The sequence below is a fragment of the Pipistrellus hanaki genome (assembly GCF_964339955.1).
Source record: "Pipistrellus hanaki genome assembly, chromosome: 9".
In the NCBI taxonomy this organism is placed as follows: Eukaryota; Metazoa; Chordata; class Mammalia; order Chiroptera; family Vespertilionidae; genus Pipistrellus; species Pipistrellus hanaki.
The window spans coordinates 73,717,360-73,729,555 of record NC_140511.1 but is presented as its reverse complement, the minus strand read 5'-3'; the positions used below and the strand labels follow the sequence as shown (position 1 = coordinate 73,729,555).

General features: G+C 47.8%; 1 protein-coding gene across 2 annotated transcripts in view; it reads left to right on the top strand.

Moving 5' to 3' along the window:
• Nucleotides 1-12,196, top strand: part of EHF (ETS homologous factor) — a 40,807-nt gene that overhangs the window by 17,630 nt on the left and 10,981 nt on the right. Inside the window, exons 1-4 of one of the 2 annotated variants that reach the window (XM_084893743.1) lie at nucleotides 4,157-4,243; nucleotides 4,413-4,512; nucleotides 8,166-8,411; nucleotides 11,330-11,392. In XM_084893743.1, coding sequence (XP_084749869.1) covers nucleotides 4,416-4,512; nucleotides 8,166-8,411; nucleotides 11,330-11,392 — 406 coding nt within the window. In that variant the 5' untranslated portion in view covers nucleotides 4,157-4,243; nucleotides 4,413-4,415. Of the gene's footprint in view, nucleotides 1-4,156; nucleotides 4,244-4,412; nucleotides 4,513-8,165; nucleotides 8,412-11,329; nucleotides 11,393-12,196 lie in introns of those variants that run through there. The other variant, XM_084893742.1, reaches the window with a different exon arrangement.

The window sequence follows — 12,196 nt, the reverse complement described above, 5'->3', positions numbered from 1 at the left end:
AATGGGGATAGACAAAGTTGGCCTTGTACCCAGTGCATTTTCTTAAACCTCCACTTAGGACGCCATTACTTGGATGACTTGGTTTGGACCAGGCACTGTACTGGGGCCTTACTGTCCCCTCTCTCATTCCATCCTCCCGCAGGCCTAGGTGGTCGGGTGCCTGTTTCCCAGGAGAGAAGAGAGAAACTCACAAAGGGTAGGGGACAGCCCAAGGTCATCACACTAGGAAGATCAAAGTCAAAGCTGTCACTGCCATAGGCCCTACTTTTAACCTGGTTTTCTCAGGGGGGCAGGGAGATAATTTAGCTTTAGGGGACATTTTTGGGTTTGGGGATGCTACTAGATTCTAGAGGCCAGGGATGCAGCTAAACATCCTGCAATGCACAGCATGATCCTGCAACAAAGAACCACCCCAGCCCCAAACATCAGTCATGCAGAGATTGAAAAATGCTGCTTTTCACCTACATGACTGAGGACCACCTTTTCTTCTCCCTTCTTCTCCCCCCTCCTTCTCCCCCCCCCACCCCCCGCTGCTGCCCAGAATCCCCCCTTGAGCTAGAGATGAGGAGGGGGGAGTCCTTTCTCTGGCTTGATTTTGACTCAAAGGGTGTGGAGTCAGTGTTACTTTAGCTCTGAATTTACTTCTTCAATCCTGGAGAAAGTAAAGTGTGTTAGAGAAATATCTTGAGAACGGGTGTTTAAAGAAAGGAAAAGACACCGGTTTTTGTTGAGGACACGTGTGCCGGTGCTGGGTTAGATTCCTTTAAATCCATTAGGTTAGGTATCTTTCCAAGCAGTCCTAGGCTTGAGGGACATCCATGTTTTCCCTGACTCCCCATTCAAACCAGGAAGAAATAAGTTAACATACTCCAAGTCGCCTGGCTCAGGATGGAGCCCGGATTCTAACCCAGGCTTCAAAGATCCCAAGTCTCCACCTCACATCCTTAATGCTTTGCTGTTTGTTTTTGTTTGTTTGTTTGTTTGTTTGTTTTGTTTTTAAATTTTTATTTTGGTAGGAAACAATAAAAGCTATGCTGAATGTAAAGTAGGAAGCTTAAAGAAGGGCATTAAAGGATCCCCCTACTTTTAAATGAAAAACATTGCTTTTCATATCCCATAAAGTGGTCACAAGGTACGTTAGAAATTCTGCATTAGTATATGGGAGCGTGGGCGAGTTGGTTATAATAATGCTTCTTAAAAACAATAAATTTCAAGGCACATTTATTATCCATGATCTTATTTGATCTCCACAACAGTCCTCGGAGCTGTTGGGGTGCAAATGCCCTCATTTTACACCTGAAGGACTGCGTCCCGGGGCGGTGGGGGGAGAAAAGGGGTGACAGAGTAGGGCTTGGGGAAAGGCCTTCAGCTGTGTGAGCCTGGGGCCTCCTGTGCCCATCCTGGGGGCACTGTCCCTGCAGCGACATGCTGGACTAGAGACACTGACTTCCTTTTCTCACAAGCCTGGGTGAGCTCAACTGAACTCTGACTCACTAAGGATTAAGCCACATAAATGCTTTTATGAGTAGTAACCATTTACTGTGCCCTATAAAAAAGGGGCCCTCTCTATGCTGGCTGCTTTCCCTACGAAAGGGGGTGCCAGCAGGGAGCAGTGCTCATGTATGCCAGCCTCTTGGGAGCGGGGAGGGCAGGTGGCGACGGGGCAGCTGCGACCTTGTAGTCCTCAAGGTTCTTCTCTGGGCTGAGGAGTTCTGGATGCCTCCTGAAGGTCATGGCAAGAGGGATGTCTGCCCTGAGGAAGGGGGCTTGTGGGCACCAGATCACCAGGGGGAACTGGTCCACGTTGTCCTGGACATTCCCCAAATTCTTTTCTGCTGCCCGCTAAGTTCTCTCCATGCATGGCCTCATTGGCGTCCTGGGACTTTGAGGCTGGGATTGTTCCTGTTTTGCAGGTGGAGAAAGTGAACATCAGAAAGTTTTTGGCTAAAGAGACTTGGAAGCGGCTCAAGGTCATGTACGGTACCCTAACTGGGGGTTCCAAAACCAGGGAGCTTAGCCCTTACATCATCTGCCTCCTGGGGTTTTCTTTTGGGAAGTGGTGGCAGATCTGAGCCAACCAAGGAGGTAACTCAGAATTGGCCAGGGCAGGTCTTGCTTCCACCGAAATGGCCTCTTAGAAACAGCCCTGCAGGCAAATCCTTGTGAAATAATAGTTTCAGGGAAGACTTCCCTGCCCATCCCCCCCTCTGTCCTCCCCCCCTCCCGCCCCCCCCCCCCCCCCCCCAGCCTGGAGGGCCTATTCCTCCCCGCAGATGGGCTGGGCTCTGAGCTTCAGCCCTTTCAGGGTTAAACAGTAACCTTTTTACTGCTTGTGGTTGAGCAAATTTTGGCGAGGAACAAGCCCAGCCTTGAGCAAACAGGAGACAGGCCATGCCCGTTCCCTTCCCCAGCCACCCCTCTGGGGACTGAGAGGTTTTCTTTCGCCTTCAAGTCCCTCATCTGATTCCTTAGCTTTAGGGTGATTGTTCTAAAAAGTTGGATGGGAAAAGGCCCAGTTATTATGGAAAAGAGAAAGCCTTCAGTTGGGTTGTTTTTCCCCCCCTCATTCTCTGAGGGTAAGAATCAAAGAGGTTTCTGTAAGGGAATTTAATAATCAATTTAGTCGCCCTGGCCAGGGTGGCTCAGTTGGTTGAGCGTCATCCTGTGCATGGGAAGGGATCCGGTTCGATGCCTGGTCAAGGCACATGACCCGGTTGTGGGTTCAATCCCTGCTCAGGGTGCGTACAGGAGACAATGGATTGATGTTTCTCTCTCTGAGTCTTTCCCTCTCCCTTCCTCTCTCTCTAAAATTCAATAACATACTTTAAAAAAAAAAATCAATTTAGTCTCTTTCGTGCCTGGGTCGGAGAGCTGAAACCCATGGCTGTTTCTGGTCCGGGTTACCCGGGTTTTCCAAAAAGGTTGCGTTTCTCCTCCTAGTGACACCTGCTATGGTGCCATGCCCTATGTCCTGCCAAGTGCTTCCCGTGTAGGAACTAATTTAATCTCCAATCAAGGCCCTTTCCACCTTCTACATAGACAGCATTTAGGCCCAATTTTTGCCAAACAACCATGATGATGATAAAGAACAGACTCAGATCTAGTTACTAGTTAATAATCATCACAAAGATTCTGTCTAATCTAATTAACTCTTCATCACTGCTCTGTCCCCAGGACCTAAGACGGTGCCCAGCCTATTATAGGGCTGATACATTTTTGTTGAATAAATGAATACATGAATAATGTTGTATTCCTTTTTCCAGGCCCCTCCCCTCCCCTCTCAGGCCTTCCACAGAAACAAAGGAGCAGTGGCTAAATCAGAGCAAGGGATTTTGAGGGCTGGGACCACTCTGGGTGCGCACTTTGATTCTGGGGGACACTTAAGGATGCAAGCTTCCTCTACTCCCCCCCCCCCCCCGCTCTCCCCCCAATCACTCCAAAAAGAAAATGTTCCATGATCTGCTGCGTGTTACCTTCCAGATCCCCGGTAATGGTTAAGCACCTCCGGAACCTGGCTGATCTCTTTTTGAATGACTGAGCGTTCATTCCTATGGGGCTGAGGTCTGAAGGTGGAGGGGGCCTGGCTTGGGGTGAGAACATGACAGATGCTGGGGAAGTGAAGAAGTTTACGTTGTTTAAAAAACTCAAGCAAGCCCCTGGAAGAAAGGCTCTTCTTACTGAGAAAATGAGCCCTCAGACTGGAAAAGTCACTTTTCGGTCACTTTCGGGGCTTCTGATAGTCTAAGAGGAGAGAGAAAGCTGGTCAGAACTCGTACCAGGGAGGAAGGGGAGGGGCGGTATCTTGTCAGGGAAACCAAGAATTCCGACATTATCTTGCAGCCAGATACTGGGGGAGCTCTAGATGAACTAGGACAGAGGCCCTCTGACCCCTGCCCACCCACGGCAGGTATCTGTGCTGAGGATACCTGCTGGGTTCCCGGGTGAGGGCCTCACTGGTGGGCTAGGCCTCCCACACAGGTGCCAGGTCTGTGCCTCTACCAGCTTGGGTTTTCATTGTTTGCAATTCCACTTTAAACAAAATCTCCTTGGCATTTTCACTATTGTAAAAAAAAAAATAAATAAAAAAAAAAAGGCTTGGCTTCTGGCCAGACTCGCCCTGTGAGTAGGTATTGCATTTTCCCTTCGCTTCATTCCTGATCAGAGATTATTCATTTATGAATAGGTGGCTGTAAAAACTTGCCTCGTGCATATGAAAACGGAACCTGGAAATTTTTAATTGCCAGTGAGTTTTGGTTTTACCGAAAGGGCCGTGGAAATAGGCTTTGGAGGCAATGGTGGGGAAGGGCACACTCTTTTTTTCCTTTCTTCTTAAGTTAACTCTCTGACCTGTACTCTCAGATGATGTGTGTCCAAGAGGCACTGACTGAATGGGCTGTTTGATTGCCTTACAGATCATGATTCTGGAAGGAAGTGGTGTAATGAATCTCAACCCCAGCAACAACCTCCTCCACCAGCAGCCCGCCTGGACCGACAGCTACCCCATGTGCAATGGTAAGGCCCTCCCCTATTTCCCCCCCTGGGTTGGGGGGTGGTTTGCTTTGCTTTCTTTATGTTTTCCAACGTAAGGTATGAGAAATGCAGCAGGAGCTGTGAGGAGCCGCCGCAGGGATGGGGAAAACTCTTCATGCTGGAGTTCTCGCTGACGCCCACTTGATACCTTTCATGGTTTTCTCCCAAGATTCAAGGTTCTGGGTGGGCAGCCTGGCAGACAGGGTTGCAGAGGAGATGCTCAAAGGGAAGACCACCTGTTGAAACTTTTAACAGTATTTGGCTTAGGATATCAAGATAGGATAGGAGAGAAAGGCGTGTGTGTGTGTGTGTGTGTGTGTGTGTGCGTGTGTGTGTGGCACGGAAGCAGGAGGAGAGGGTTATAGCAGTGTCATCTTTTTATTTCCTGCTCCAAGGACCTACCTTTGTCAGGGGAGAAGAGACTTGTCAGGAGACCAGGAGCCCCCCTTGGGTGCTTTGATCCAGAACCTATTGATTAGAAGAGGGAGGGGTGGGTGGTAGGGCTTAGAGAGGGTTTGATGACCAAGCCCGTGGCTTACTGTAGAAACGAAACTGAACGGAGTGGTTGCTGAATCAGGGCCCACACCCCATGTGAAGGCATTCGATTTGGGCAGACTGCTGTGTGGCGAGCTGCGGGGCCTTAGGAGCTCAGAGTCTTCTCCGACCCTCACATCCTGCTGCTGATCTCTACCCCAGAGGCTGCTGCTCCGACTCCCCTAAAAAATGGGAAAGGCCTGTTGTGAGCAGAGTCTGAGGAGGAGTGGGAGGATAATGGATGGATTATGCTCTCCAATTGCAGCTGGTCCATGTGCAGCTCCGCCTCTTACTGCGGATCCCTAGCCAAACATGGTTGAAAGCGTGTTTCCCTTGTCTGGTCCCCTGGCCCACCCAACTGGTGCCTTTTCTGGGCAGTGACATTTTCTGTTGCCGTGGGACCTCCAAGGAGGACTCCAAACAGAGCAGGAAGGGTCTTCAGACCGGACCCTCCATTAAGGCAGTGCTTTTCCTGTTTGCTTAGTTAAAAGCCGGGACCATTTGTTCAGGGGGGAGTAGAATGTAGGTGCTGCTTTTACTTCTTAATTTCCAGAGGCCTCCCAGAAGGCCCAGCTCCTGGTCATGATTGATGGAATGGGGGAAGTTCTTTGAAGATCGAGAAGAGCCGAACTCTTAGGAATCTAAAATCTCAGGAATCTGAGGAGTCCACTGGCCAATGAAGAGAATTTCCCAGTCAACTTCCTATAAAAGTCTCTGGTTCTTTCAAGTTCTGACAAGATGCACTGTCAGGAACTATCGTTTCATCTGGGTCATGTGCAGTTGAGAGAAGAAATCACTGCAGGCCAGTTGTTGGGTTGTTGAGAGTGATTGCCCTTGTTTGCACTCACAGAGATGCCCTGTCATAACAGCACAATTATTTAGAAAAAGAGAACTAAGATTCATGGAACCACCCAAAAATATCCCATCCTATGTATTGTGAGATCCCCAAAATGGAGAGGAAATGGAAACTTCCCATCTAAGTTCCGTGTGTTTATATATTTGGAAATATTTCTATGTAATTTAACTTTTGGACTAGATTTTTCCCAAATCCTTGTCCCCATTCTTCTCTACCAATGGCTTCTTCTTCTGGGCCCATGCTGAGAGTGTAGGGCTGCTTTTGTCTGGCTCTGAGGCGTGAGGAGTAAAGTACATACTGTGAGTGGCAGCTATTACCCAGCAGCCACCTTTATGCCTAAATCATCTCGACCTCCTGGTCTTAGTGATCCTAGAATCTGGAAGTGGAAGATGGATTCTGAAGGTGTGAGCAAAAGTGAGGTTAGGCTGGAAACATTCCCCCTTCAGCCTCTCCTTGGGAGGTGTTGAGAGCTAGGTCCTGGGCATCATGGGAAATCCAATCTTTAGGGGTTCTTCAGCTTCTTGCAACTCAAGCTGTATCTACAGATGATCACCATTATCATCATCATTATCATCAAGTGGAAGCTTGCAAGGAATGCAGAAGCTCAGGATTCTGTGGAATCAGAATCTGCATTTGAACTACATTCCCTGGTGATTCATATTTACCCCAGAGGTTGAGAAGTACTGATGTATCATTACCTTGAAGCAGAAGTTAGGGACAGTTTTCTCGTGCTATGCATTCTACCCTTGAGATTGTGGGGATATCTGTGTGTCGTGTTTGGCTAGATTTCCCCTGCTTCAGCTAGGTGGGCTGCAATAGTATATTCCCCTAGCCCCTCACCTTTCCAGAAGAGAGCTATTCCCTGTAGATCTCTGTTTACAAGGAGACTATAAGATATCTCAGCCCTGTTACATGCCCCAAGGCTGCCTCTCTCTTGTCCATCCCCCAGGACTTTGGGCTGACAATGTTCTCTTAAGAGAGCATGAGATGGTAGTCATACATCGGTGATTAGCCTATACTAAATGTAGAAACTTTTGTTGGCTCGAGTGAAATTTGCTTCACTGATATTTGAATTAACCATCTTGTGAATGCACCTCACAATTCTTTCAGGTTCCCACAATATTTCTTTTCAGCAACAAGTTCCAGTAGAGAAACCTATAGAGAGCACCTAAGATGGCAAGGCCTCTAAGGTGGTTTTCCTTGGAGGTACAAAGATGCGTGAGACAGGGCCCATGACCTTGAGCATACAATATACAGAGGAGCATAAGACAGTACTTAGATACTCCTAAAGGAAAGCAGAACATGACAAATGTCAGTATGAGAGATACTCAAAACGTCTCCTGGAGATTCCGAGGACAGCAGCCCTCACAGTGAATGGGAATCTGTGATGACTTCCCTCATGGGATATTCAGAGTTTGAAAGCTGTGTAGGAATTTAACAGGAAGTGATTGGTAGAATAGAAACTGGCCTGAAAGAACAACAAAGAAAAAAAGCCAAAGTCATAGGTCACTTGAAGAATCAATAGCTAGTGAAGAACCTCCATGCGTGGCTTGGAAGTTTTGTACCTAATTTCAGTGGATGATGGGAAGCAACCTAAGTTAAGGTAACTGAGTAAGGAAATGACCTCGTCGTAGCTATAATAACCAGTGTGGGGCAGGAGTGGATCAAAACAGTTAGTGTATGAGGAATCTGGACCACTTTGGGGAGAAGCAAAGGCATCATAGAGAAAAGAACTTACTCCCAGGCCTCACTTTTGGCTCACAATGTCTGAATTTGAGATGTGTATGTGTATGTGTGTGTGTAAGAGAGAGTAGAAGATGGGAAGGAGACAGGGGGAAGAAGAGAGAAAGATAACTACGTAGGGGTGAGCAATAGCTGATAAGTTGCGGAAACTAGCAATGCTTTCTCTTTCATGGAACCTTGGGGGAAGGTGGGGAATAAACTCAAGATCTCAGAGTATTTCAGGTCTCATGTCCTCATCCAGCTCCCAGGGGTAAGTATTTGATACTGAAGAGGGCATCAAGATGCAGAGAGGCTAAATGAATGGCCCCCATCACAACTAGAGAAAGAACCACACTTCCAAGAGCCTCCTCTCCAGAGCTTGTCTCATGCTCCGGCCCCCTCTGGTGCAAAGGGACTGTGATTGTGATCCTCATGGCTTCTGGAAGCCAGTGATGCATCCCCCCGTCTGGGATTATGCCCAGGAACAACTACGGATCACTCAGAACCACCCCCTGTTTTGCAGTTTCCAGCGGCTTTTTTGGAGGCCAGTGGCATGAAATCCACCCTCAATATTGGACCAAGTACCAGGTGTGGGAATGGCTTCAGCACCTGCTGGACACCAACCAGCTGGACGCCAGCTGCATCCCTTTCCAGGAGTTCGACATCAACGGCGAGCACCTGTGCAACATGAGTTTGCAGGAGTTCATCCGGGCGGCAGGGACGGCGGGGCAGCTCCTTTACAGCAACTTGCAGCATCTCAAGTGGAACGGTGATTATCTCTCTTTCCACCTCCCTAGGAGTCAGCTGAGAAGAGCAAAGTCCCTACAGCCAGCAGGGATCCTAGTCAGGGGCATCCAAGGATGGTCTCACCTCCAAATTACTGTTTCCAGGACAGAGAGGTAGAAGGGAGGCAAGAGAACAAGCACAAAGCCTAGGCTGCAAGTAGGTCAAGTCCCATACAAGCCTAGCGTAATTTAACTCTCTCCTTATAGCTGATGATCCCGGAGATGTGCTAGCAAGGTATTCACAGAATACACGTCCCTCTCAGAAAACCTTCTCTTCTTTGCCTTGCAAACAGGATTTGATAGTTTAATTCCCAATAACTTGCTTGCTAAGGTCATCATGGCTATTTTTTTTTAAACTTACAGACCTAGGTTCTTAAGATGGAACCTAACATGATAAGAAGATAGGCAAAATTAGATCTATGTTTGTGTTTTGAGAGGGAAGGGGAGCAGACTTACAATATTTCAGCAGATTCTTAAAAGTTCTGTTAAGTAACAATAACAAAAAAGGGGAGTTGGAGCCAATGTTCTGGGCACATGTTGGAAGTTTCTGCGGTGATTTCTGGAGTTGGTGCTGCCCTTAGAGCCAAATGTCTTTCTTAAAATATCTGTAATAATAAAAGCTATAATAATATGCTAATTAGACTAGACATCCAGATGTCCTTCAAGACGTCGCCATGGTGGGGGCTGAGGCAGAGGCAGTTAGGGGTGATCAGGAGGTAGGCGAGCAGTTAGGGGTGATCAAGCAGGCAGGCAGAGGGGTTAAGGTGATCAGGCAGGCAGGCAAATGGTTAGTGGCAAACAGGCAGGAAGGAGAGCAGTTAGGGGTGATTAGGCAGGAAGGTAGGGAAGCGAGAAGGAGCCAGTGGTCCCAGATTATGAGAGGGATGTCTGACTGTTGGTTTAGGCTGAGGGGTCCTGGATTCTGAGAGGGTGCAGGCCAGACTGAGCAACTCTGCCCCCTGTGCACAAATTTCATGTACTGGGCCTCTAATATATATATATATATATATATATATATATATATATATATATATATATATATATATATATATATATATATTTCAGAGAGGAAGGGAGAGGAAGAGAGATAGAAACATCAATGATGAGAGTCATTGATCTGCAGCCTCCTGCATGCCCTGCACTGGGGTTTGAGCCTGCAACCAGGGCATGTGCCCTGACTGGTAATCAAACTGTGACCTCCAGGTTCACAAGTTGATGCTCAACCAATGAGCCTCTCAGGCCAGGCCAAATGTCTCTCTTTCAAGGTCTCACCTAGCATCCTGCCAGCCACCATTTAAACACTGTGCACTGTGATAGCTTATACACACATGCACACATGTAGACGACTTGTCTTGCAGAATGTCTTTGACACTGGCATAAAGTTGCACTGATAATGGCTATAAAACAAACAAACAAAACAAAACACGAGCTCCTCTGAGAACAATAGCTATTTTGGAAAGCAGTGATGTATAACTAGAGTGAGCTGGCCTGTCCACATCAGAATGGTCAAGTCTGTCTTAGCAGAACCTGGATGTAGGCAGGTAGCTGGGGCTTTGGAAAACATGAGACCCAGGACTATGTGCCATATTCGGTCCCTGACAGCTGCCATCAACACTGAGCAGGTCCCAGTCTGGGCACAGAGCTGGCTTTGGTGCTGGCCATTTTGGATGACTTCATTCAGCTCCTGGGCATTTCCTTCTCTCCCTCCACCCCCCCCCCCCCCCACACACACACACACAGACATGGTTGCACATTTTCCTTTTACTAGAACCAAACCAAACAAGGCTCTATAAATAGCCCCCAAGAATCTTCAGAAACAGCAGACTTACACTTGAGGAATTAAAAATATTTACAACCCACCTCAAATTAAAGCCAATCCTTTAAAGCTTTGCCCTGATTGAAGCCCAAGGCGGGGAGTCCTGGGAGGTGATGTGGCTGTCTTTGACCTTCCATCTCTGACCTTCCATGACTTGTTTAGTCCCATTGGGTGCTGCTGATGCCTCTGGAAGTGGCTAATGACCAGATTTCTCACCTTTTATTGTTGTTTGCCTTTTGGTGGACATTCCATTAACTTACATTTATTAAGTGTTTATGTATCCTAGGCACGCTAAGTGAGTTGATTCATTTAATGACTTTCTGAGAAAAATAAATATTGTACCCACTTTTACAGATGGGACAACTGAAGGTCAGAGAGGTTAAAGCATGACCCCTGCTCCTGAGATATTTATAATCTGGCTAGGGAGGAAAATCATATGATCCTATATTCAACTGTATATACGTGCTTTTTAAAATTTTTTTTATTAATGACACATCCAGAGAGGAGTTGCAAGGCATAAAAAAGGGGAGAATCACTGCATTTACCCAGACATCTCTCATAGTTTGGATCTAATTAGAATATATTTGGTTACCTTTACCATCAAAGACGAATAAAGCCAGTTAAATTAAACTGGTTTTCCTTGTATTTGCGTTTTCATGTTGTGTCATATCTTAGTATGGGGAAGCACCTTAGACACCATCTAGTAATGACTTTATCTAGTTTAATCCCCTAAATTTACAGATGAGGAAAATAAGACTCAGGAAGGCAGTGTCTTGCAGTTATTAGTGGAACACTGGTCTTCTGACTTCTGACGTCCTATTTCCACCAGACTGGATGCCTTTCCTGTACAGGGCCAAATAATTACCTCCAATGTGGGTGCCCGAGCTACTGACTTTTCTGTGCCAGGAAGTTCAGGCTTGAGTTTGTAGATCCAGAGAGGGAAGCCCCCTCCCACAAGCAAACAGAGGCGATCAGGCCATCAGGCAGTGGGATCGGCAGAAGCTCTTCCAAGAAGTCAGCTCCGTCCTTGTTTAAGTTTTAGCTCCATGTGGGCCCCCTCTGACTTTCCCCATTTGCCCTTCACAGGCCAGTGCAGCAGTGACCTGTTCCAGTCCACGCACAATGTCATTGTCAAGACTGAACAAACGGGTGAGTAGCAGCAAAGAGAGCCGACTTGGTAGGCAAATCCCTGGCGGGGACAATGGGGAGTGAGCGCGAGGGAGTGTGGGAGCAGGAAGGAGCCAGTATTTTGGCAGGAAACCCAGGGACGCCTCTTCCCTGGCTGTCTCCAACGGGCCACCCTCGGTGAGCCTCATTCCCTGGGCTTGGGACTGGCGACCGCCAACTATTTCTGATTTCTAGACGGATGGTGAGACCAATTCTGCCCACACTTCTCTGCTTCCCACTGCTGGTCAGGGCACCATCCAGGCTCTGCTCCAGGAGCTGGAAAAGTTGCAGAGTCTACATGGGCCTCCTTCTCACCACAGAGTCAGGGCACTTGACCAAGTTGGGAGACGCAAGGGGAGAGAAGAGGAAGAGTTTTTGCTGTTGTACTTACTGTGGTTTCTAGGGCTCTCAGAGGTTCCGTAGGAATGTCAAAGGCAGCTACCAACTTCTGCTTTATGTGAAATCTTTAGTGAAAGATTTCTCTGGGCTCTGAATGGGGTCTCCAGTCCTGTGGTATCTATATTCATTTTTGTTCTCCTTCCCCCATCCCAATCTCTCACCTGGATACTTGCAGGGGGCAATAATTGCCTCAAGAAGTTGTGCCCAGTGGCCTTGCACCCATCAGAGTTCCTTAGACGTTGACCTTTGGCCTATGGCCTCTTGGTCTAAGGAGAGCTGTGCAAGTTCCTGACTGTGCAGCTGTCACTGCTCCAGGGTCGCTCCCCAGGTCCTCATCAGTGAGCCTGCAAGCCATGAGCACCCACAGGCCTGCCTGAGGGTTGCGTG